This window comes from Typopeltis vanoorti, chromosome 1 (assembly GCF_054136105.1).
Source record: "Typopeltis vanoorti isolate ZY-2024b chromosome 1, IOZ_Tvanoo_1.0, whole genome shotgun sequence".
NCBI lineage: Eukaryota > Metazoa > Arthropoda > Arachnida > Uropygi > Thelyphonidae > Typopeltis > Typopeltis vanoorti.
Window position 1 is genome coordinate 33,516,607 of NC_143549.1, and position 25,315 is coordinate 33,541,921.

The 25,315-nt window shown below is 34.0% G+C and overlaps 1 protein-coding gene across 1 annotated transcript in view; it reads left to right on the forward strand.

Moving 5' to 3' along the window:
• LOC150109877 (uncharacterized) overlaps positions 1 to 2,695 on the forward strand; it is a 236,009-nt gene extending 233,314 nt beyond the window's left edge. The window contains exon 24 of the mRNA XM_090396426.1: positions 2,622 to 2,695. Within this exon, the coding sequence (XP_090252552.1) occupies positions 2,622 to 2,685 (64 nt within the window). The 3' untranslated portion in view covers positions 2,686 to 2,695. The remainder of the gene's footprint in view (positions 1 to 2,621) is intronic.
• Positions 2,696 to 25,315: the final 22,620 nt, after the last annotated feature.

The window sequence follows — 25,315 nt, forward strand, 5'->3', positions numbered from 1 at the left end:
CCTTATTTCTACAAGTCAGTGCCCTCCGCATCATTGCCATTATCCGTTGTGTAGTCCTAACAATTTTATTAACATGTCCCCGAAATTTTAGGTCCTTGTCTAGAATCACTCCCAAATCTCTCATCTCCTCTACCGCTTCTAAGATATTTCCACCGATTGCGTACTCTGCATTCCATTATCCCATCTCTGCTTTTCAAATTTCAAAACCTTACAATTTGCAATATTGACTTGACATCCCCACTTATTTTCCCATTCAGCCAGTGTATTCAACTCCTCTTGCAAAGCTACAGCATCGACTCTACTCCTGATAGCCCTGCCAAACTTTGTATCATCTGCAACCACTGCATATAACCATTCAGACCTCTCCAGGTATCATTTACATACAAATTAAACAGCACAGCAATGGGCCCAAAACAGACCCTTGTGGTACACTACTAATAACTTTCCTCTTCTGGGATATCGCACCTCCATAGACAACTCGCTGATACCTATCAGACAGCCAGTCTCCAATCCAGTGAACTAATCTACTGTTTAGCCCCCATTCATCACAATTTACTTACCAGCTTGTCATGTGGCAATTTATCAAAGGCCTTTGCAAAATCTAAATACACCACTGTATATGCAACACCTTAACCAACGCATTTGTCACTTTATTATAAAAAGTAAGCAGATTGCTAAAGCACGATCTTCCTTTAGTAAATCCATGCTGAACGCTGAAGAGTATTTTTCTATTGTCACCCAATTCTGAATCTTAGTCGTAACTTCTCTAATACCTTAACCACAAATCCAGACACACAGACTGGTCTATAATTCAAATACCTACTCTCATCACCTCACTTATGAATTGGAACAATTTTACCCTCTTCCCACTCTTTTGGAACTTGACCCAGTGAGAGACTCATGTTGAAAAGATATACAAAAGCTGTTGTTAACTCTCTGGAACACTCCCCCAAAACACGTGGTGAAATAGCATCAAGTCCCACAGCTCTATTCACAGCAAGTCTATTCAGTTCCTCATATACTTCCTATTCACTTACTAACAGTTCCTCCTACTCCTCCTTCTTCCTATTTCCCACTGCTTTCAAGTTCTGCATGATATCACATTCATAAGAATGAAATACCTTTGTTAATTGCTCATTAATCTCAACTATATCCTCCGTAGCGGTTATCATTTCTCCGTTTCCACCAATCATTCCCATACGATAATCATTGGCCATATATCGAAAAAAATTTTTATTAATGCCTCGTAAAAGAGCTTTTGCTCTGCTAATGTCTGCCTTGTATCTGACGAGCACCAACTTTTCGAAACAGATGCCATACCAGTGAAGCCATAATTTTAAAAAAAGGCACTTTCTCTAAATCCAGAGTAATTTAATAATAAGGTGGCACACCTTTTGGCAACTCCTATAGGTAAGGATGACCTCTCCTATTGCTTCTGCCTTAGTATCTCCACTCTGGGCCTGGCTCCCACTGACGAGACTTCAATAAAGGTCGAAACCGGTATGGGTAGTGGCCCTTCCCTTAATGCATAGCAGTATACATGTCCGCAAGGAGATGTGCTGTGCATTATGGGAGATACTGAGACAAGGAGTTGAGAGCTTGATCCACTTTGCTGCGAGTTGCCCGGTATTGTACTATCTTACCTCAGTCCTGAAGATATTTTCAGGCGCGCAAACTTTGTTTGCTCAAACTTGGATAAAGGATTAAACTAAATTTATTACATTACTTTTATTACATTAATACTAATGTAATTTATTACATTACTAAATTTATTACATTAATATTAAGGTAACTGTCATGGCAAAGGTTATATTCTCGTTCGATTATATTTTTTTAAGTTATGAAATCAACATTGTTCCTGTATTTTTCTATAAAACATTATTAATTAGTTTATCATAATAAAAACTTGGTACCTATATAAACCTGCAAAACTTGCATTTATTTTCATGGCTAAGTGGCCAGAAAAAAGATCTTTAAAACAGCGATTCTATTCGCTGAGATTCAAACTTTTGGAATCCTTTTCTTCTACCGCTTCCCTAGTTAGCTGATCCTTTGCACGAGCAAATAGGATTCTTTCTCCTCTCAGAAACTGAGTTTTTATCCATCTAAAAAAAAAAAGCCTATTATTGAGACTATAACACAAATATTAGGGTTTACGTACACAGCGAAGACAGCAGTGAGCAGGTTGTCTGTCGTGCCACTCACTCCCTTTTGAAAGCCTGAATTCATTGATAGCTTCAGTTCACTAGCAGTGAAGGGATGAAGAATAAACAAAAAAAAAAAAATTAAAAACATTTATTATTTTAATTTATTTTTAATAAGAATTTTTGTTCGTAAAGTGACAAACTCTTCATTTCGTTTGTAGCTCAATTAACTTAAATGTAAAATTCTAAATATACTAATTAGAATTACTGAATTTTGACTCTTTTTTTTTTTTTTGCCTGCTGTGGATTCTCTTCCCCGACGCCCACTCAACTCAATCCAAGCCATATAAAATGGCTAAACATCTCTTTGGTTGTTTACATATCAATAATCACCTCCCCTGTCTTTTAAACATGTGCTGAAAGTTTTATAACAGACATTCATTAATTAATAGCACGTAAATTAATTTCTGCTTTCAGAAATAGGATACTTCCCTGTTCAGATATTCCTGAAATGGATCTTAGACCATGGATTGAAGGATGACCCTGCTAAAAGTCCAGAGATATTTATAATACATATCAGGCAAGTAACTTGTTGAAATTATAATTAAAATGATCATTTGTAAGTGTTTAATGAAAAAGTTTGCATACTCTCAGTCGTATTTATTTAAACATTTAGTCAAAGTTTATATTACAAAATTAGTCCTGATTTTTAATAATATTTATTTTCTTTTATATTACATAGAGTTTATTTACCTCAAAGCGAGAAGAGGATCCATTTCAAAAAAACGCAGAGGTATTACGTAATGTGGGTGAAAAAAAAATATTGTTAATGGCCATTGGAGTGAACATCAATGCTTGAGTTAACCGATGTAGTCAGTCTATCAAATCACAAGCTAAATGCTAATGTTTTTATTAAAATCAATGAAATATATATTTTATACTTAATACAAAAATTCCCAAATGTGCTTCAGTTATGAAAAATTTGTTGGGAATCATCAAAAGTTTTCAGCATTCTTTTACGGGATTTTACTCATAGTTATTTTTAAATCGTAATACTATATTTATTTTTTAAAAAAAACCTCTTAGACCATATCAAAGCAAGGGCATGAATCATATTTTGAGATCTACTTATGATAACACAAAGAACAAGAACTTATTGTGAATTATATCATCGATCCAAATAATTCAGGATATTTATTTACGCTGTGATAGTGATCATTAAAATATAATTCATAGATAACTATATGTCGAAGTTTATCATATTTTTAGTGTTCTCCACCTAGCGGCAAGTTGCCTTAGGACTAATTTATCAAATTCAAAACAATCCATAAGGAACTGTGTTTCACCTATCGGCAAAAATAAAAACATATGCCACTACTACTACTACTACTAATAATAATAATAATAATAATAAAGAATAAGAATGTAGCTTCTTTAGGATCGTATATAGTTTCTTTGTGGTGGCATGATTAACTTTTTTTGAATGGTCACATAGGAAACCAAAACACATACTAAAAAATTATAGGATGAGAATATAGTTTCTTTTGGATCGTATTTTCTAAGTAGTACACTGACGAAACAATTTATGGCGATTGTAAATCTATGTCTACAAAATATAATCTCACAATTCTTTCGTTTCGTGAAACAAATGTTACTTGGCTTGCTTGATTAAAATGTGAAAATGTGGATATTTATCCCTTCTTTTATTTTTCCTAATAAATATTTCTTTATATTATTTATTAAGAAATATATAAATATATACTTAATAAATATATAAATACAACTTTAAAGATGTCTTTTGTTGTTCGTTTGTAAATATTTCAGATATAATCATAAAACTCTGAGGTTTAAGTATCGAGGTTTATCCATAAAACTTGTATCGATCTAATATTGCATTTCAAAAAAAAAAACAGTATTTAAATATTTTCTTTATGAAATTTTCCAGTAAGTTTTGAAACTGAGAATATCTAAAATACGAAAATCTGTTAAGACTGAAGAAATAAATACAGGTGATGATAAATATAACACAATACTGATTAAGCTAGGTACAGTATTATAAAAATTGCAATTTGTGGTAATAAAAGTAATAATAAAAATTTAATACAACAGAAGTACTAGAACAAGTAATAATATAATGAAAAATTTAATAACGAATAAAAGCAAAGACAATAACAGAAAAAATGAATAATCGTTTTTCACTTTTTCTCAAATTTTCATAAATTTCATTATTACAAAATGTATTTTATAAAGGGACCACGAGATGGCGGCACATTTGAGCCGTCTCTCTTCACTGTGTACCGCTTAATTAGTGATAGCCTTGGGCCATCTATCTCTGATTGGTACCAGTGGAGATTGAACTGCCCACTCAGTCTCCAAAAGTTAGATAGGGCTAAATGGCCTCGCCTACTCCCGTATACGGGAATAAAAAGGCGTTAGCTGATTTTTTTTTTTTGATGAATGGTATTATACATTTAACCATACCTATTTTTCGCAACTTATATATTATAAATTTCTAAGAATTAAACAAGAAATGTAGCTTATTCTAATATAGTTTAGATTCATCCCATTACTTTCTCATAGTTGTAGAAATATTTGACATGTCATTGAATACATTTGAGAGAACCATGCTAACATGCATTTGTAATGTAATTCACTTTTTTTTCTTTAATAAATAAAGTGTACAATAAATAGTTTTAAATGGCGGACATCGTTGTTTTAAATGGTTTGGTGGTATCGGAAACAATCTGTTGTTCAAGAAGTTATTTTTCATCACATACATCATTGCAAAATACTGTAGATCTTTGTAGATCCTACAGTTCATATCTCCACTGTCCCAACGATTATGAAAATTCATTATTAATTTTAAATAATGAATAAGTCCAAAAATGAACAAGGAATCAATATAGAATGCTACTGGATTAATAATAGTAATGAAAACACACACACACACACACACACACACACACACACACACACACACACACACACACACACACACACACACACACACACACACACACACACACACACACACACACACACACACACACACACACACACACACACACACTAACCACGCAAGATGAAATAGCAAGAAAATTGAGAGATTAATCAATTCCTACTCTGCTGAGAATCCCTATCATGAAATCGAAGTAAGTATAATTCAACTTTTAGACAACAAAACACTAGGCACCGATGTAATACGTCTCTCTCTCTCTCTCTCTCTCTCTCTCTCTCTCTCTCTCTCTCTCCAAATTTACCAACCGATACTGTAAAATTTTGAGAAGCGAGTTAACTGTGGAAATACATTAATTGATAAATTTTACTATACGAATTTACAAATTACCCTTTCAGTCACTTATCATGCATAAAAAAAGAAAACAAAGCAAATTTGAAAATTAGTGGGATATCATTTCTGTTCCATCCAATGAAATTTTATCTAATATTATACTAAAAGAATCTTTCCATTTTCTAAATAAAATGTACGTAGATTAATATCCAGTAAAGAAGAAATAGATCCAGTGTAAACCAGGTTTTTACGTTAAGAACAAATTTAAAAGAAAGCGAAATTATATTAGCATATCTATATTCTGTTCATCGATATTTAAAAAAATGTACGATAGTATTTCATAGAGAAGGCAATTGGGAAGTAGTTAAATTTCTTCAAAATTTATAAAAATATAATCTAGATCTAAACTGGAAACTGGACTGGAATTAGATCTAAACCTTTCACTATCATTAATTACTACAGATAATAAAATAAGCACAGAAATACAAGCTAGAATAGAAGCATAATTTATGACAGAATTACAATAGAAATATACAAATGACTCATTTCCACCTGTTCTTATTCTTTCATATGGAGGAAACCTGAAACGGGACAGGAAGAAAAAAAATTGTACATTTTTTAACTTAAAATCCTTAAAAAAATATTTGTACCTGCAAGAGATAACATTAGAGTAAAATAGGAAGACATAATCGAGAACGAACTATATTAACCGTACAGATCTTCATTATTAATTGATTAAATTAGAAACTGGGATACTTTGGATGTACGGAAAGAATAAGAGAGGAAAGGATGGTTAAACAGCAAGCATTTAAAATGATATCTGACGAAAGGATATCTGAAGGAAAATAGTGACGCGGAGAGGATTCCCATTTTAATAAAGACGTCTGAGATGGGCATTCTGAATTACACTGAACAAAAAAAGAGTCGGGAAGATGGCAATTGCAGAGAAAATGCTTAGATTCCTTAAGCCAGAGGAAGTTAAAGATTAAGTACAAGGCCTGCGTTGCGTGTATCCTTAGTCATTCTAGATCCAATAAAAAGACATTACATAAAAGTTCGAATTTAGTCACCAATTGGAGAAATTTTTCCAGATTTTTTTTTTCCAGCCGACAGTTATTTATTCTTTGGCACATACTAGTACATACAGATAAATACTACTTAGGATTAGGAATATAGCTTCGATTAGGAACATACATGCAGTGGCCATATGTTCAAATTCGGCGGGATAGAAACCGACTTCTTAAAAAAAGTTAAGTCTAAAAAATGCTGTCTCCTTCCTCCTGGGAAATGCAAACGATTTAGAGAATTTATAATAAATAAAAAATAAAATAAATCAGCTAACGACTTTTATTTTCTTTTATGGAGCAGGTGAAGCCTGTAAACCCTATCTAGCTTTTTGAGGACTGAATGGGCAGTTCAATTTTCCCCAGTAGCCAATCCGAGATAGCTGGCCCAAGGCTATTATTATTATTATTATTATTACTTGATCCCTCCAGGGAGTCTAATGACTCATCGAGGGAGGTACCTACTCTACAACTCTCTGTCTCCACCACTCAATCCATCAACTACAACGAACCGCAACTACCATCACCATCTACACCAACGCCATCTACCACCCACCACCACTAGTATTTTCACAGACAATCAAACATCCATGCCCACAGCGGGATTCGAACTCGCAGCCTTTTGGCTGGAGAGCGAATACGCTAACCGCTCGGCCAACCAGGCCGAGATAGAAAAAAAAATAAAGTTCCTTCAGGCGAGTAAACTAGACGAAAAAGCCGAGTTTCAGGGAGAAAAAAAAAAAATTTTTCCCTGCCAGAGATCGACTAACTCGGGAACCGGTCGAAGATAGAGAAAATGTTCTCTCGGTCGGCTATTAGACTTGAACTTAAGTCTACCTTCGGGCAACTTAGCCCAGAGGATGCAAGCGTCACTTCCACTGAGCTACACAGGCTTAGAATTTATTATTATTTTATTATGAATTAATTGCAAGATTATAATAAAAGTGTAGTCGTTAAGCGCTTACTCAACTGAATCTTTTTAACTATCCGTTTCGAAGAAGGTCTAAACCAGTATGTTATCAAGAAACTATATCATTAACATCTTTCGAATTTACCACTTCAATTTCGCAATAGTTGAAATAACATAAATGCAATTGTTTTAATAAGGTAGAAGTATTTCCGGGTTTTTTATTTTCCCAAAAGAGTGTGGATGTTCACATTTTTATGATGAAATAAAACATTTATGTTATATGTAAGTATAGTCTTAGCGCTATTAACACCGAGCAAACGAAAGCCATTAGGCATACAATCGCACATAGTCAGTCAATTTTATACACGCGCAACTCGTTTATTTTCTACAGAAAGAATCAACGAGATTCTCCAGGGTGAAAATCCTATCACCATCATCCAATGTTAGTTAATTAGACAACTTTTCAAAGGCGTCTAGATGTATGGAAACAGTTCAAAGAACTCCAAGTAAAGATAAGTGCAAGTCACGCTTTCGAAATACGTGCTTTGGTGTGTTACGTATGTCATTTCTACTCGTAGTCTCATTACTATTGCTGCGTTTACCTTTTCTGCCCTGCATTGCTTAAAGATGTAGCATTAGCTTTCCACATCCTGATCAGTTGTAATCCTTGATTTTTCTATAAATTAACTGGGTTTAATTTGATCAAGGCTACTGTAAATTCCTAACTTGTAATACTTGTATTCATATCAAGGTTCTGTTATGTTTTATAAACCTCTACTTCATCCATTTTTGTTTCCACATCAGACTTTGTCACAACTGTTGCTATAACATCTCCACTTAGATGATATATCTTTGCATAGGTAGGTCACTTAGTAATTCACCTATTTCGTATTATTCTACAATTATTCTTCCGTTTACTTGTTACATACCGGAAAAAAAAACTTTTGGTATGTAACTTCTTGCTAAGTTAATTGCTTCTCGTATTTACTGTGTTTTTTCCTTCCTTATTATGCTGATCACTCTGCTAGTCGGTGCTGCTCACGTTTATCTTTAAATTTCCTCCACAAGCCTTTTTTTTTAAGATGGTATACTCACCCATTTAATCCTCAGTTGGTTTATTCTCCTTCTAGATATGAAGCCTACTTCTGGCACATATTTCATCCTTTACCATCTCCATACACTTCTAACATCCTTCTCCCAAAGTTTTCTTATGCTATGATACCGCTTCAAGCAATCGCCTGAGGTTGTCATAATTACCAGCTCGGTAATCCCACATTTACCCATTCTTAACTGAAAATACTTTTAGCTACCTCCTAGATCAAAACCACACGGTTACAATAACCAGCTGGTGGAAATATGACCACCTTGGCTGTAGCCAAATCCTCTAATGCTGTCCCTAGATCCAACACTCTCAAATTTCTTGTATCTTCCGTCGCAAGATGATTAAAGTAATTATTCTTCGGGAACTGAAAATCGGAAATTCCCGTTCCCTCCACTCACGCATCGTTTCCTCATTCTGGTCTATGTCCCGTTAGTTGAAGTGCCCTTGTAGATGCATGCCATCTACATCATTTTTTTTATTTTATTTTCTGATCTGTAGCAATAACTATACATTTTTATGCCTATTGTCCTATTTCACACTAGGTGACCTCAATATTCCTGATGTTCATGGCTGCAATTCATCTACTATCATCGCTAATCCCCTATTCTGCTCATTCGAGTCATCATTGAAAATGTTATGCGCTCACCTTCTCGCTCACCTGCAACTATATCATCTTTTGTTAGCCACGTCTTCCTATTGTCAATAACATGGCCAAGAATAATACTATGTTATGGTCAAAAATTATTAATTTTCATCAATGCTATCTTCTGATAAATTAATACTGTATTTATAACTCAACCTTCTGACTTGCCCAGTCTTCCTAGCGCAATTGAAAAAACGGCAGGACATTGAGTTCTTTGATTCGAAAAGACCTGGAGTTTGATTCTCGTCCCCGAAATTTTCAACTGGAGGTGAGTTAGCCGATCTTATACAGAGGTAACAAGATATTTTTCTTCCGAAATCTTGGATATCATCCTGCATTCAGATAAATCGCCCAGAGTATTCACACCATTTACAAACACAAAATGCAATCGGTAGGCGTTAGAGGGTGTTGTGTGTTGATGGTGGTGGTGGTGGTTATTACTGCTTTGGGAAGATGCAGATGGAGGATTAAGTAGTGGAGACCGTGGATTATGTCGTGTTCACCTGCGATGTTATTTGAATCCTCTGAGGTTTCGCATAATAATATTATTAATAATGAATGTTATTCCGACAACTTAAACTCCAATAAATGAAACGTCTTAATAATCCTCCGGCAACTAATACGTCTGTAAAAAAAAAAAAAAAAAAAAAAAAAAAAGTTTTGCTATATCTTTTAGGTAGCTGGCAAAACAAAATAAGATTTGTGAAATGAACGATACATAGAAAAACTGTATATAAAATAAAATATTCAACATCATTTCGTTTAAGTTGTGTACGTTGTTTGATTTTTTCCCAAGTGATTACAAAATAAAAATAATGCGAATGGCTGCGCCATCTAGTATCACTTTTTGATACTCCAATCCGTCACTGCTCTGCAGGGATATTAATTCTAAGAGAGACTAAGATATTTGTATAACCAAAATTTTATTAATTTTATTTCTTCTGTAGTAATATTTAAAATAACATTCAATTGAATAGGTAATATTTAAATTACAAAATAGTCTAAATCTTATTTTTCATATATTTCATTTCTAACTTGGTTATATATGAGCTAACTTGGTGTTTAATAATCTAACTTGGTGTTTAATTATTATTTTTAAAGTAAAAATTATCGTCAGCGGCTTTGCACCTTAAGATTTAAATTATCTACAGTGTCAATAACATACACTCAGTGTTTAGTAGAATGCTACGCACCAATTAAGTGGTTAAAGAGATTAAGAAGATAAATGAATGAGATTAACCTAGAGGTCAGTATTCTACAACTGCCTTTTGACTGTACATGTTGTTACGCTTTTATGTTTCGACGTTCTTTTATTCATCCTATAAATTTTAATATTTCATTCTTGTATGTACGCAAAGAATGACATATTTCGCTATATCCTTGAGCATGGACTCGAGCGATAAAAATAGAGATAAAAAACATAGAGAGATAGTATTGTCTTTTCCTATTGCATTTGGCAAATGTTAACTAACGCTACAGTAATGTATGGATATTTATAATTAGCAATATTTCAATAAAATTTATTTTTTTCAGCTTTCATTTTAAATCTGGATTCTTGCTGAGATTTTGCACTGAATCCTATACGTTTGATAAATTCGATGTAGTTTTAATGAATCTAAGGTTGTGCAAAGAATCCTACATGCTATAGCAAACAATGTATATGTTCGACGCTATTGTTTAGTTAATTTAAATATATATATTTTTTAATTCTGCATATTTATATTAGGCATGGTAGAGGCTAAGGCTTAATGAAACACATCAAACCATAACCAGCATGTAGATGTTTCATGAATATGTATGATCTACTTTTCTATAATAGTTATCATATTTGCTCTTCTACATGCAGCGTGATTATCTTGGCACAGACTCGTTTCATTGATTTCCCACCAATTATATTTCACTCAAGACACTGCGTGATGCTGAGGAGCAACTTGTAGTGTGTTGAGCAGAGCAATGCCGGCACACTACAAATATTTGCTGATAAATATTTCTTTCTGTTTAAACTAAACATATTTGGTCTTCTCTCTAAATCAATCTGAACTACAGCTAGCCAGTAATCACATTACACGTTTACAACAAACACGCATGCGTGATAATGAATAAGAACAATAAGTCCACTCAGTCTCTGTCACGCGAACCTTAGCTACTAGTTGGTTTACAACGTTTTTTATGTTCCTTTCAATTTGCATTGATAATTTTTATGTCTTTCCGTAAACGCCTTGAAAAAGCCAGACAGTTTACTGGCGAAACTGGCAGGCTATAATGTAAGTTTGTTTGTAATCTTCTCTTCCTTCTATGCAAAAGCCCAAACATTGGGCAGCTGATACTTTTTTTATAGACAGCATGGATTGTCTTTATGGCGTGTTATACGTTGGCCTTCTGTAATTCTGGGACTGTTAGCTAACAAGCTGTGTTTCGTATATTTTCTGAGAAAATGCTGTTTTAAAGCTATTTTACCATTTGATGAAAAACCGTTCTGCTTTCAGAGTTGTCAAGAACACTTCTTAGTGTTCTTCAATAGTTGACTATTGAAGAACACTAAGAAGCAGAGATAAGGAAGTTATCACTCACTCACCCCTCTTTATAAGGCTTTAATACCTTCACATCACTGAATTACTATGTTCGAATCTGATCAGCTTAGGAATGAAGAAGTAGTGGAAGGGTTCCAAAAGCGAGAGACCAAAGCGGTGAGTGCTCTATGAAAATGCTCCCCATGAGGATAGATTAGCATTTGAGGACGGGAAAAGTTGGTTAACAGTCATACTGTATTAAGATACTGCAAGGATTTTATAGGATTCATGCAGAAAAAATATATGAGTACTTGGCTAGTTGGAACATTACACGAGATCATCTCCGGAAGTTGAGTAAGCGTTGTTAGCAAAGGTGTGATGAAGAGTTCTGAATGAATGAAATGGGTCAGAGTCAGTTTCAAGGAGAGGTACGATGGATATTGTATGGATAGTTTGGGTTTCTCTCACTTAGTCGTCGGAGTCCATAGAGGTGCCTGTACAACAAAACAACAACAACAACAACAACAATGATTTTAACTTTAGTAGAGAATAATTTTAACTTACTGTCAATGTTAACATACATCGGCATTAATGACATTGATAAAGTTTTTATTGAAATTAATTAATTGCTTTAGTTTACCTTGTAACTTATTGAAACTATAATAATAATTTCATTTCTCTCTTTTTTTGCTCAACTGTAGTTCTTCTGTGAGGGAGTTTCTAATTTTTATGCAGTTTTCTACAAGCGCATGTTGTTGTAACTAAAGCTTATTATTTTCCTTACTTTTTCCATCTCAAAGCTTCTCTTTCTATGGAATCCCCGTATACCACTTCCTCAATTTTCTCTAAGATGTAATCTTGTTTCTTTATTTTCTCGCACTTATTCTCTTGGACTTTTATCGATATTACCGAATTAATTTTTTAAAGGTTTGGTAGCAGTATCCTAGACCAGCGCTTTCCTAACTGTGGGAAGCGTGCCCCTTGGGGGCCGTAGGTTTTGTTGAGGGGGAAGTGAAATAATGAAAACAAATTTAAAATGTTTTATGACAAAGTAGATTTTTATATCTTAAAAGAAACGTATTTAATTTTTATTATTTATTATTTCTCTTTTGTTATTTTTTATATTTTAATGGAAAAAATCACACATTGATGCGGGTTCACAAATTTTGCTTCCTGCGTATTTCGGCGTTTAATGAATATTAGTAAATATTGCTTATTCTTATAAGTTTCATTTCAAAGCAGAAATCTAAGAATTTCATTTACAAATATTTCACGTGATATTGGTGTAGCAGTATTGAAACACATCCATCACATTAAATTGTTATCAAACTTCTTTTATGTTTTTAGTTCTTTCATTATTACTAATCGTTTTACGTTTCATGTGCTTGTACTGCAAATGTACAATAACAATACGTCCATCTATATAAAAATCTGAGATATCGTGCCATGTCAAATGTGTATGTACGATGCTAAAAATGTAATATTTCCATTTGTTTTTTTGCAATATTCGCTGTGTATGTTTTGTATTGAATATAAATACAATAAATATTATAATAATACGTCTATATTACAATTTTTTTTCGAGGGGGAACCGTGAAATATTTTAGCTTTTCCAAAGGGGGACCTGACATCCAGAAGTTTGGGAAGCACTGTGGACCTAGACCATCCAGTGATGGCAGAAGACTAACTGGCGTGTGTTGAAATTAGAAAAGGATTCCCCCCCCCCACACACACACAGTATATGTATTTTTTTATTTCCTTACCAGTTTCAGAAAATTCCATCAATACAGCTTATATTCTCAAAATCTTCTAAGTTAAGAGTCTTGGAATAGAATTATAAATTGAAAAATACTACATATAGTCTGAACCCCCCTCCCCTTCCTTCCATGTAACTTTCATAATGTTTATCTTCTCAAATAAAGCCTCCAGTAACGGACTTTCCGGATGAGTGCTGAAGTGGAGCAAGCACGTAGTGCTTCTTTGATTGAGCCGGCATCCCAAGGAAGTAAGGGATTTAGGTGTAGAGATCGAGCCTACTACCTCAATCCTCAAGTCTATCTGTACTAAGTGCTATAGCAATTACGAATTGATTATGAGAGATCAGGGGAGAGAAATATGAAAAGGAACAAGTTGAAAAAACTATCATATATCAATTCACGGATACTAGAAACATCTTTTAACTTTTGTTTTCTTTGAGAGAAAACAGTAGAAAGAAATCATTACATTACTGTCCGCGCGGTTAGCCTGGTGGCTTTGCGCTTCGCAACCATATGACTGGGGAAGAAGTGTCCTGGGTTCGATTCCCGTCGCCGACGCGAGGAGCTTAAGGATTTTCCTCAGCCATAGACAAGTTAGCCGGTTTGGGGAGTGGACAGCAGGGTTTTTCCCAAAAGTTTATCTGGGGTTTTTCATCCCGCAAGCAAACAAACCGGCCCCGTGAACACACACGGATCTACAGGCATAAATACTTAACCCCCCATGAGGGGGGCTCAACTTGCCCCAATAGGGACGGGGAGAAAAGGGAGGAAACTCCATATGAATAAATAAATTACATTTAACGCCAGCAAATCACTCAGTTTGCTGACTAGACGACTTCCTTGTTTTCGTACTTTGATACTTATTATTGCTGTGTTATTATATTTAAAATGACAAGCAAAGATCTTAATATAGAAACAAGTATAAATCAATTCTACAAAAGAGGGATAATGGCAAACAAAAGGCGAGTATTTAAAAAAAATTATTTAAACCATATCAACGATGACTTCTAAGGCCGGAATAGGCCACTTTAGGCCTAAATCCTTGCTAAGCATGATGATGATGATTTAAACCATATTATCAATAAAATATTGAACTGATAAGGTTTTGTATACAAAATTTTGGTAAGGTCGGACGACTTGTTTGATTTTTCTTTAGTATGGCTAATGGTCGATGAATATGTTTTTCATTTGCGACCAGTTGGTCTGAATCCAGTTAGGGAGTGGAGATTGGTGAAAGTCTTTAGATTGAGATTCGCTGTGATGGTCTGATCTCTAGATTATCGATTAACTAATCTAATCTAATCTAATCTACCAAAGCATGTTAATACAGTTAGAATCTTTCGTGGATATCATAGGCAATTAAGGGAAAATCATAAAAAAAATGCCTTTCGTCACATTAACATTATCACGACAACATCAAACCAAGACGTATTTTTAGCATGTGCGCTCCAGGCATATAATTTTGTTTTGTGAAATTTTGCATTAAAAACGGTCTCTTATGGAATTCAAAATTGTAACCGTTTGAAAAGTTTAATACTAATATTAAATCATGAATTTCGTTGATTTCTATGCAGCTAAAGTGGAATTATTAATAGTTTTAATCAGTTTGTAAATTTCGCTAAAAACAAATAGTCAGAATAAGATCACGATTAAGATGGATTGGGCAATTTTAATACGTATGTTAAATTCTGGAAGATTTTTAATTGAAAGATTTTTGTTCTTTAAATATCCCGATGAACAGGAAAATTAATTAAGACAGTCCGTCAGTTTTCAGTTTTTTTTTTTTTTTTTTTTTTGTGAAGGGCATTAAAAATGCAAACAATTTCCGTGATAGCTAATTTGTAACTCTATAACTCGGTCGCATTTCACGATGCTAAAATTTTTGTCTCCGTATTTCAATAGTACAGTTATGTTTGTCGATAATATTTGCTATTAAGCTAAAAATATTAATTCTTTTGAGAAATACAAGTTTAGCTTCGAAGTATGAATTCTGTAGGGATGATATTAGTAAAAATTGTGGTATACGTGTAATAACTTTAACTTCAAAGAAGATCTGATTCTGCCACGACATCCAACTTTCAATTCCGATATCTTTTCATCGGTCACTGCACTCCTCTATCTTATGCAATAGCCCTTAGGCTTAAATACCATAATCCTCATTATATTGCACAGGGTGTGTGAAACTTCGTGATTTTATGACTACTGGCTTTCTTTTTTTTAAGCTTCCTTTTCATTGTTTTATTTTGTTTTTTAACCGGATAAACTAGTAGTCGTCTGGTAAGTTACGATGCATCTTAACACTAAGGATTAAAAAAATGTTAAAGCTTAGAGCATGATAATTTGGTGTATATCCTGAAGTTCAAGGTTAGTAATTAAATTGTAGCTAAACAAATATTTATTGCTTACACGCTTAGAGATATCAAGGGATCTTTTGCTCGGTCATTCATTGTCAGGGTCAAGACTTTAAGAGACGAACTTTTCGCCAAACGAATAGTTTGGCTTCTAGAAGACGTAATACAGACAGTAGGCATACTTTTTAAAATTTTGTATATAGAACCTCATCAGTTCAATATTTTATTCATAATATGGTTTAAATAGGGATGATATTAGTGCGATGTTGGTTTAAATCACCATCATCGTGCTTATCAAGGATTTAGGCCTAAAGTGGAATATTCAAAGAGTGAAACAAAATAAAATATTTTTGCGTATTTGTTTCTTCTTGTTTAGGAATAAAAATGAGTGCGAAACTATGACGGAAACATATACACTAAATTCTAGGTAGCCATGAGTCATATGCAAGGTTTAATCAAATTGTTTCCAGAACAAAGAAAAGTAAAACGTTGTATCAACAGAATTCGATTTAATCCTATTCAAAGTAAGTTCCTTCTGCATGCTCTGGATTCTGGAAACTCCTTTTCATAACTTCCTCTTAACATTGTGTTTCATTGTGGCAACGTCATGAGATTTTGCCTTTTGCATTCTCTTAAGTTGAGTGAGCATGAAAAATGCCAAACTAGCGGAATACCATGCGTTAATTCTCTCATGAAGTGCGATAACGATACTTATTTTCGACACTGACCACTAGTAATGGAACAGATTGAAACAACAGACTGAAAACCTTCCACCTAAGTAGAAATTTGTTTGTAAACTTTATTGTATGTATCGTAATTTTGTTTAGCGCTGAAGTAAACTCAATAATGAGACATTTTTTAGAAATTCATGGTTAATCATGGAAAATCATGGAAAAGTTTGGAAAATTATGGATTATCAGAATACGGTGGTTACCTCGGATCTTATTAATTACTATCATCCTTGCATAATATTAGCGTTATTCTTGCAAAAAAAAAGTGTGGCGCATAGGATAATCAATCTTTTCGTAAAAAATAACTACAGCATTATAATATAAAAAATGGGTTTCATATTAATCGCAGTTTAAATTCCAAGAGAATTTCTTGGTTAAAACTCCTTCAACCAAGAAGCTATGTCATATAAATTTTCGAAGATAATTCTTTTCTTCCATCAAGCTCATCCTGTACACCCACGTAATCAAACCCTCTCTTCGTACTCATTCTTGATCGATGCCCCCAATCTCAATTTTCTGCTATCATATCTAGGCAGCATCTTTAATCTCACCATTTCCAACATCTCTTTTAAATCCCTTGCTTGATTTACGCTACTTCTTGAATAACATTTTTTCCAATCAGCACAATAACTTCCTTTACATTCTCTCTGAACCGCGCGGTTAGCCTACTGCAGTGATGACAAACCTATGACACGCGTGTCAGCACTGACACACATGAGGGTTTCAGGTGACACATCTCGGACATTGAAAGATATTGGTATTCTGATGAAAAAACTGCGATAAATCGTGTGAGTTCGCTCTCGGTTAAGGCGAAGGTAGGTTTCGGTTCATTGAAAGAATTATATTTTATAGTTAGCTTATTTCTATTTCATTTTGTAACTAGCCTATAAACAACGAGCGTTTTAAGTTTACGTTTTCTTTCGTAATCATTATAATTTCCATAGTCATATCATATTATAAAAACTTATAAAAATTTTTATCAATATTATACAATACAAACTTATAAATACGTGCTTTATATATTATAAACTTAAAGTTTTCATTTGACTTCTGTGTGCAATTCGTTCACGCATGTATTCCAAGTCTCTCGACTGAGTAATACAAGTTCTAAACATATTTAAAACCACTTTAACAGAAAATATAATTCACAGCATTAAATATTGAATTTATCTGAGTAAATAATGAAAACATTTTTATAGTTGCTATAAATTCAGTAAATTTTGTTAAATAATGCAAATAGTAACAACTTACGATGACGTCGCAACAAAACCTACTAAATTGCTGCTATTTAGTAGCATGACTGAGAGTAAAACGTAACAAGGTTGCTGCTACGAACGTACCGGTAATAAATCTGGCAACTGTGCTGAAAGAAGTGTAGTCTTGCATGATCTGCCACTTAATTAATTTGAGTTGCTGGTGTATAATTCATTTGTAATTGTTAGTTCTTATTAATTATTACTGCTTAATTACCGCTGTATATAATTGTGCTCTTTTTTAATTTGTGAACCCTTTTACAATGGCAGCTAGCACTAATAAGAAACTAAAATTATCACAGAAAGGAAGTGGAAGAAATTTCCAATATGCCTGGACCAAACAATATGGTGTTATTGATAGAGGCGATAAAGTTCTCTGTAAATTTGTAGTGAGCTATCTGTGAGTAGAATTTGGAATGTAAGAAGCCGTTTGGAAACTAAGCACAAATGGCTCCTAGAAAAAACGTTTGAAGAACGCAAAGAACACATATCGCAACATCTAAAACTGGCAGAATCACAATCAGGAACTTTAATTGAATTTGTTTCAGGACCTTCAAATTTAGTAGCCGCAAGTTACAGTACTTCGCATACTATTGTTGAATATGGGAAACCACTTAGTGATGGTGATTGTATTAAAGAAGCTTTCGTAAAGGGTGCACCATTTTAATTTGAGGACTTTCGTAATAAGGTTTTTCGATTTCTTACTTTTGTTGTTCATTCATCCTAGAATCATTTTCACACACTCATATTCTTCCTCGTGCTTTCATGTTCCTCATCTCTTTATTGAGCTCACATTACTCAAATATAAACACATCCTTAATCTCATACCACGTTTTTTTTTAAGCCAGAGCCATACTTTAAAACAGACAAAAGATTGAACATTATTTTGAATATCGTTGAGTACTGGTAAAATTAAAAACAGAGATGCACCGTCATTCAGTTCATTAGTTGAACTTTGAACACGCCCATTTAAATACCTTGAATTGCTCAATATTGTCTCGGTAATCCTTCTGGCATGTGCGACTTTTGCCCGACCAAACTGATTGCTTTCCTTATTAGTTGTTCTTCAATACATTTGGTTTTGCTATGTTTGGCAGTTTCGCAGTGTATTCAGTCTCTCAGATGTCGTTATTCTTTAAGACGTCGCCTGAATTCTTTGTTCTTTTTTTTTACTACCATATTTCAGACTGGCCAAAAGAATAAATATCAGAATAAGTGGATGGACATGTACAGATAACGTTTCCCTTACTTCCATTGTATCTGATGCCTTCCATTTATCCCCGTAGACAAATATTGAATATAATCTCTCGACTTTAAGTATTCCACCTCATATTTTCCATCGGCAAACCTAACCTACTCTATTATGTAACATCAACATGCATCCAGGGAAGGAGCAGACGGTAATGAAGGCAACTCATGTGCATCATAAACAGATGAATTATACAAAGGTCGAAGATCCCAACCTGAGATTGCGAAGATAAAGAAGAAACCATTTGTCTTACTTCAGTAGCATCTTCGATCTCATCGCTAACAGCTTCATTAGCATTTGGCGATTCTGGTTCCTTTATATTTGACTAAAGTCGATCGCTCTTGTCTTATTGAGATTTCCACTAATCATTTGTGCAAGAACCAGTAGCGTAGCTAGGTTTTTGGCGCCTTTGCAAATTCGTGGCTATGCGTTTTTTTTTTCCTTTTTTTTTTTTTTTTTTGGTGGAACAATTATCCGGTCAGTGACTCCCTTCCGACACCGAAGCCCTTGACACCCTCTAATGCCGCGGAGTTGCCAAGTTTCTGCTAAGCCCTTTCATTTTTTTTAATTCTTCGCGTTACAGTACCCTAACTCTAGGGTAATAGCTTGCTCACACACGCATACTTTACAATTATATGGCGAAACTAACCAACACCTTCCTGAATCCTGTTCGTCATCGCTGATGCATCCTCCATGCGACCAATGCTCCTTGAAGGGCTTGGTTGGAAAATATTTTGATATGTCATTAGGCACTAAGACCTAATACCTGTGCATCCTTAGAGGAATTTTACACACCACGTCTCTATTTGAGATAGTTATAGCAAAAAAGAAGGAAAGAAAGCGGACAGCCACCATATTCTTCTAAACAATGTTTTTTTTTTTAATACGGATTAGAGGAATAATACTTCATTCGCCGAATCTATGTCTTGATCTGATCCACAGACTTTGATAAACAGGACGATAACATTACCATCTCTTGATGCCAAAAGATCAGACTTTCTTATGCCTACATCAATCCTTTCTCATTATCCATCTTTTCTGCTCTAATTGGTTCTCTAATGTTGTGGGTTCTAAACCACATTGAGATATATGTGTGTCATAGTCTCTCCATCCCCAAATGAAGTATATACAGTTATGTTCATATTAAAACCGCATTACGTGCTGCAACCATGTTTTTTGGTAATTAAATTTGAATGCCTATTTGAAAATAACACAATAATTGTCAAATTATTGTGTTATTTTGCCCAAATAATGAAGAAGGTAATATAGCATTTTTATTTTTGATTAAAGTTTGACTCTTTTTCGTACAGTATGCGAAATATTTAGGAAATGACAACAAACTTGACAAATTTCCTAATACAGTATTTCAAAATGGAGTGGACGGTGAATTTTCGCTGGAAAAGCAAATACCGATATCAAAATTTAGTTCAACTACACAGTTTTACTAACATTAAAAGCTAAAAATTTACTTTTTTTGCTGTTTATTACACCGTGGGTACGCCTGTTGCCTTTGTAACAGCTTTACATCGGAGGGGAATTGACAAAATCAAATTCCTGATGGATGCAATTGCCAATTCATGGTTCTTATAACGGCTTCTTGGAGCTCCGAAAGTGTTTTTGGTCCTTCTTGTATATTTCAGTCATTTTTGGGACCACAAATTCTCAATAGGGTTGAGATCTGGGCTGTTTCTTAGTCATCGAAATATCTGAATCTAGTGTTCGTTGAGTCAATTATTAACCTGCAACAAAAACGAATGCTTTTTAAGTACTAACATCAATGTGTATGGTACATTTTAGAGTTATAATAGCATTACTTGCACATTTTTCCCTATGACAAGGGGCAGGATTGCAGTTAGTCGTTAAGGTAAAGTGATCCCTGATAGTAGGCAGCTTCTTCTAAAATTTTCTAGTACACTTGTGCATTTACTGAACATTTTGTGAAATGCAAGCGACCAACACCACGATACGATATGCAACCCCAAATCATTTGATTGCTGACTCCAGGCAGTCAGGGTTGAATTTTTCCCCTGATCGTCTGTCTGCTGTGGGAGCCCTGTAGGTTTAACTTTTTTTTCTCAAAAAGAATTACTCTTTTCCTCTGATCAGAAGTCTATTTGGCATGCTCTTTGCATCAATTTAACCGAGCCAATTTCTTTCTTTTTTTTTTTTTTTTTTGTTAACAAGGGCTTTTTTTCGGGAACCTGGTTATCTGTCCCTATTCGAACGAATCTTCTCCCGATGGTTACAGAGCTTGCCAAATCCTCCCTTTGTTCTTCCTAGTCCCATTTCTGCTGTCCGGAAGACGCACTGCGATTTCTGAGGCAGATCGGCTTTAGAACTCTATCTCGACATGGTGTATACAGTGGATTTCTTCCTGTCCCTCCCTTCTTCCGTTCAGCAGATCCGGTTTCCCGTCACTTTCATTAGCAGCCGTACCACAGTAGATTGACTACAGAATACCCTTTTAGCTATTTCACGAGAGGAATAGCCTTCTCTATTCAAAGCGTGAATCATACTTTTATCACACGAAGTATTAACTGCACGTAACTAGCCATAGCGATCTCAGCATGAAAATGCGAAAACTTGTTCTTGCTGTCTATTTATAGCATAAAATATTCTGACGCAAACAGCAGAAACTATTATATTGTATATACAGAAACCCATGGGAATGATAGATGATGAAATACAACATTTAACTACTAAAAACAATATTTATATGATGCAGTTTCTATGAACAGTGTATATTATATCTACCGTGGGCTGCCTTGTTAGGAAGGGCATATATTCATGTTCTGACCAGATCTTTAAACAGAGAGAAAAAAAGAGAGAAACGATATTCATTCCATTATAAAAAGCCCAAGGGAATGTTTTAGTTAATTCTCGTTGATTCGTTAAATATCGCTGAATATGGTGAAATGTGAAGATGAATGTTTGAGTTTATTTAACCGGAGATATTTTAAGCAAGGAACCATCCATCTCAATGTAAAAATTCCTAATCCACGAGATTTAACGGTTGTACGAAGATAAGCAGCTGAAACATCATGTGGTAGTTTAGCCAAGATCTAAGTGCTTGATGTACTTATGTAGTCTATCCAGGATGAACAGGCTGTCATTTCCTAATACTTGGGCGTTTCAGCAGTTGTCAAAGTTCTGGCAACTGATCACCACAACACATAAAATTTATAACTACTTTTAAACCTGCGTGTCCTATATCTTTCCTAATTACAATAAGACAGTTATACGAATTTTCAAGAAATAAAGATTAAAATTGTACCATTTCAAGCACTCGTTCCTTTTAGTAGTTTTTTCTGACTTTCTGTAGTTTTTTTCGCGTTGTTAATTAGTAACAACGCGAATAAATAAACCATTAAGAGGCTGTGCAAATCCATTACTATTATATAACCACATGCATGCAATATTAAGTTATAAACATCTATAGCTAACGCAATTAGGCTTAAAGACAAAAATTTAAAAATAACGCTATACGTAAATACAAACCAAAAATGCTACATACAAAAAAAAATAATAAAAAATATAAACATTATTCTAAGAGACTTATGTAATTGGGATTACACAATTATAAAAAATAATAATTTTTCAATTTAAAATGGAGCACATTAAAATCTAACCTACACGATGCTGCCACCTATATGAAAGAAGCCATTTGTTTTTACTTTTTAAAAGTTGAACTTTGTTTAAGCAACAAAATTAAATTAGTATACTATATTCTTATAAAACATAATTATACCAGTTCCTAATGACATTTGACAGAGAAAGTAGGTTACGATCAGAAGGCAATACAGGTTTTCTACATGGTGACGAAACGAAACGTATCATCTCATATTGTACTGACATACATGCTGGTATATGAAATAGGTTTTACAAACGCCCTTATGATTTACAGCTGTAGTACTGGGTTATGAATCATAACGCAACTTGACATAGTTCGACTATTTGTTTGAGAACGTCGCAATTGAAGAATTTATTTCCTAAATATTCATGATAAAACTTGAAGCATCACTTCTAGATTCGAAGTGGTAAGGGAGAAGAAAATGTATCCAACGAATTAACTGCTAACGACGAAGAACCAAGAACGATTTTCTGCAGGAAAATTACTTCCAGGTAAATGTCCAAAATAATTTATTTTTCGAATATCAGTAATAAAATAATTTGAGCAGTTATCTACAGTTTCTAAATAACTTATAATTTGAAATTAATACAATTAAATAATAATCAGGCAAAAGTGAAAGGGATATAAATGCAGATTACATTTTTTTAGCTGAAAAAAAATATTTAAAGAATACCAGGAAAGCTTATATAATTCATAAAAGTGCCATATTTATTATATCATTACAATATTATTACTGATATTGCTAATTTATTTATTATAACAAATATGTATTGCCAGTATATTGCTGGAATAACCAAATAAATTTTTCGCATAAACGTTTTCCCAGTGGAGAACCATCATTAAATTATCTTCCACGTTTTCTTGAAACTTGTTTCTTCTGAAAAAAAGAGGATTGTATTATTGATTCAAAGATTCATTCTATTCATTTTAATGTTCGAAGAAGTTGAATCATCATGAGTAGTCTCACACCTTTATGAAATATGGGGACAGTGAATTAACTACTTATATACATAAATTAGTAAATTTAATACGTGAAAAAGAAGAGATAGCTGCAGAATGGAAAGAATCGCTAAATCATTCCAATATGTAAAAAGGGAAACGGAAACAAATGCGAAAATTACAGGGGAATATCGCTGCTGTCCGCCGACTACAAAATATTATCTGATATTATACTAAAACGAATCGTACCTTATGCTGTAGAAATATAGATGAATCAATATCGAGTAGGATTCAGAAAAAATAGATCGACAGTTGATCAAATTTTTACACTTGCACTGCTTGGAAAGAAGTCAATGGATACCATCATGTGAGAAACAAGCAGCCATGATGCCCACCTTAATAAGATGGAGGATCTCCCTTCGGCAGCAATCCTTCGGGGCGTCCTTTCTAGAAGAGTACGATAGCGATCAATGGGAATGGCTATTGATCGCCATTTGGACCATTCTTTCTGTAGGCAAGTAAAGAGGTCCTAGACTATTGTGGAGAGACGTCCTTCGACCACACCTGAAGCTCCAGTTCATCCCACGAATGTTCAATAGGGTCAAGTTCAGGGCTCTGTGCAAGACAATCAAGTGTGAACACATTATGTCCACAAACCAGCAGTAACCAATTTACACGAGCTACAAATACATGGCTCGTTACATGGCATGATGCACCTTGCCCATGGGAATGCCTGTTGACTTCTTTCCAAGCAATGAAGACGTATATTGAGGAAAAACGGGAATATAATCTGCAGGTCCATATTTTATTTGAAGACTTTAGAAAAGCACATGGTAGCAGTTTTAAAGAAAGCCTGGAAGTATTAGATGAACTAGGAGTACCTTATATGATAATACGTATAATCAAAACTTGCAATAATGACAACTGTAGCATGTATTAGCTAATGGAATTAGATCTGAACCTTTTGGCATTATGAGAGGATTGAAGAAAGGAGATGCCCTTTCCTCCATCCTTTTTAATTTAGCATTAGGAAAAATGTATTAGACAAACTGTAAAAAATAACACAAACAGAAGAACATTAATATTAGAATATGCAGACAATATATGCTTAATTGGAGATAATGCTGAAAACACTGGAAGAACTTTTAGAAAGCTCAAAGTTGCTGCCGAAAAAGCTGTTAAATATTTAAATGTATGCATAAAATGACCGGTTTACCATTCGTAGCCTAAAATTTAAAATGAAAATGAAACACGTGAGTAATTTCTATCAGAAATGAAGTAGTATAATAACATAACTGAGTAATAGGAATTGTAGTTCAGTAGGAAACTAAACTTAACACTGTCTTTGACTTCAACTTGATCCTGTAATTTGTTCTTTAAAGTTTGGGTTGTCATATTCTAAACTCTCTAATTCTTAATTAGCACAAAATTAATCATAGTCATATCATAGTGCAGAAATATGATTAACATATCCCCTTCCACTGGTTGTTAAATATGTTTGCTAATTCTCAACTGACAGTTATCCTTTGAGAAATATCATAAACAAAATTTGACATGATTAGGTAAATCTTACGTTTTGAGACTTCTATTAAAATATACTCTCGGACAACGTCTTCTATAAGATTTTATCAAACTTGCAATACTTTTTATACAGCATTTCCGCTATTTTCTGAATTACGAGACATTTAACTGAAATCAACGGAAAAGTCATTTTTAATTTTCGGTCAGATGACACTAAAGTA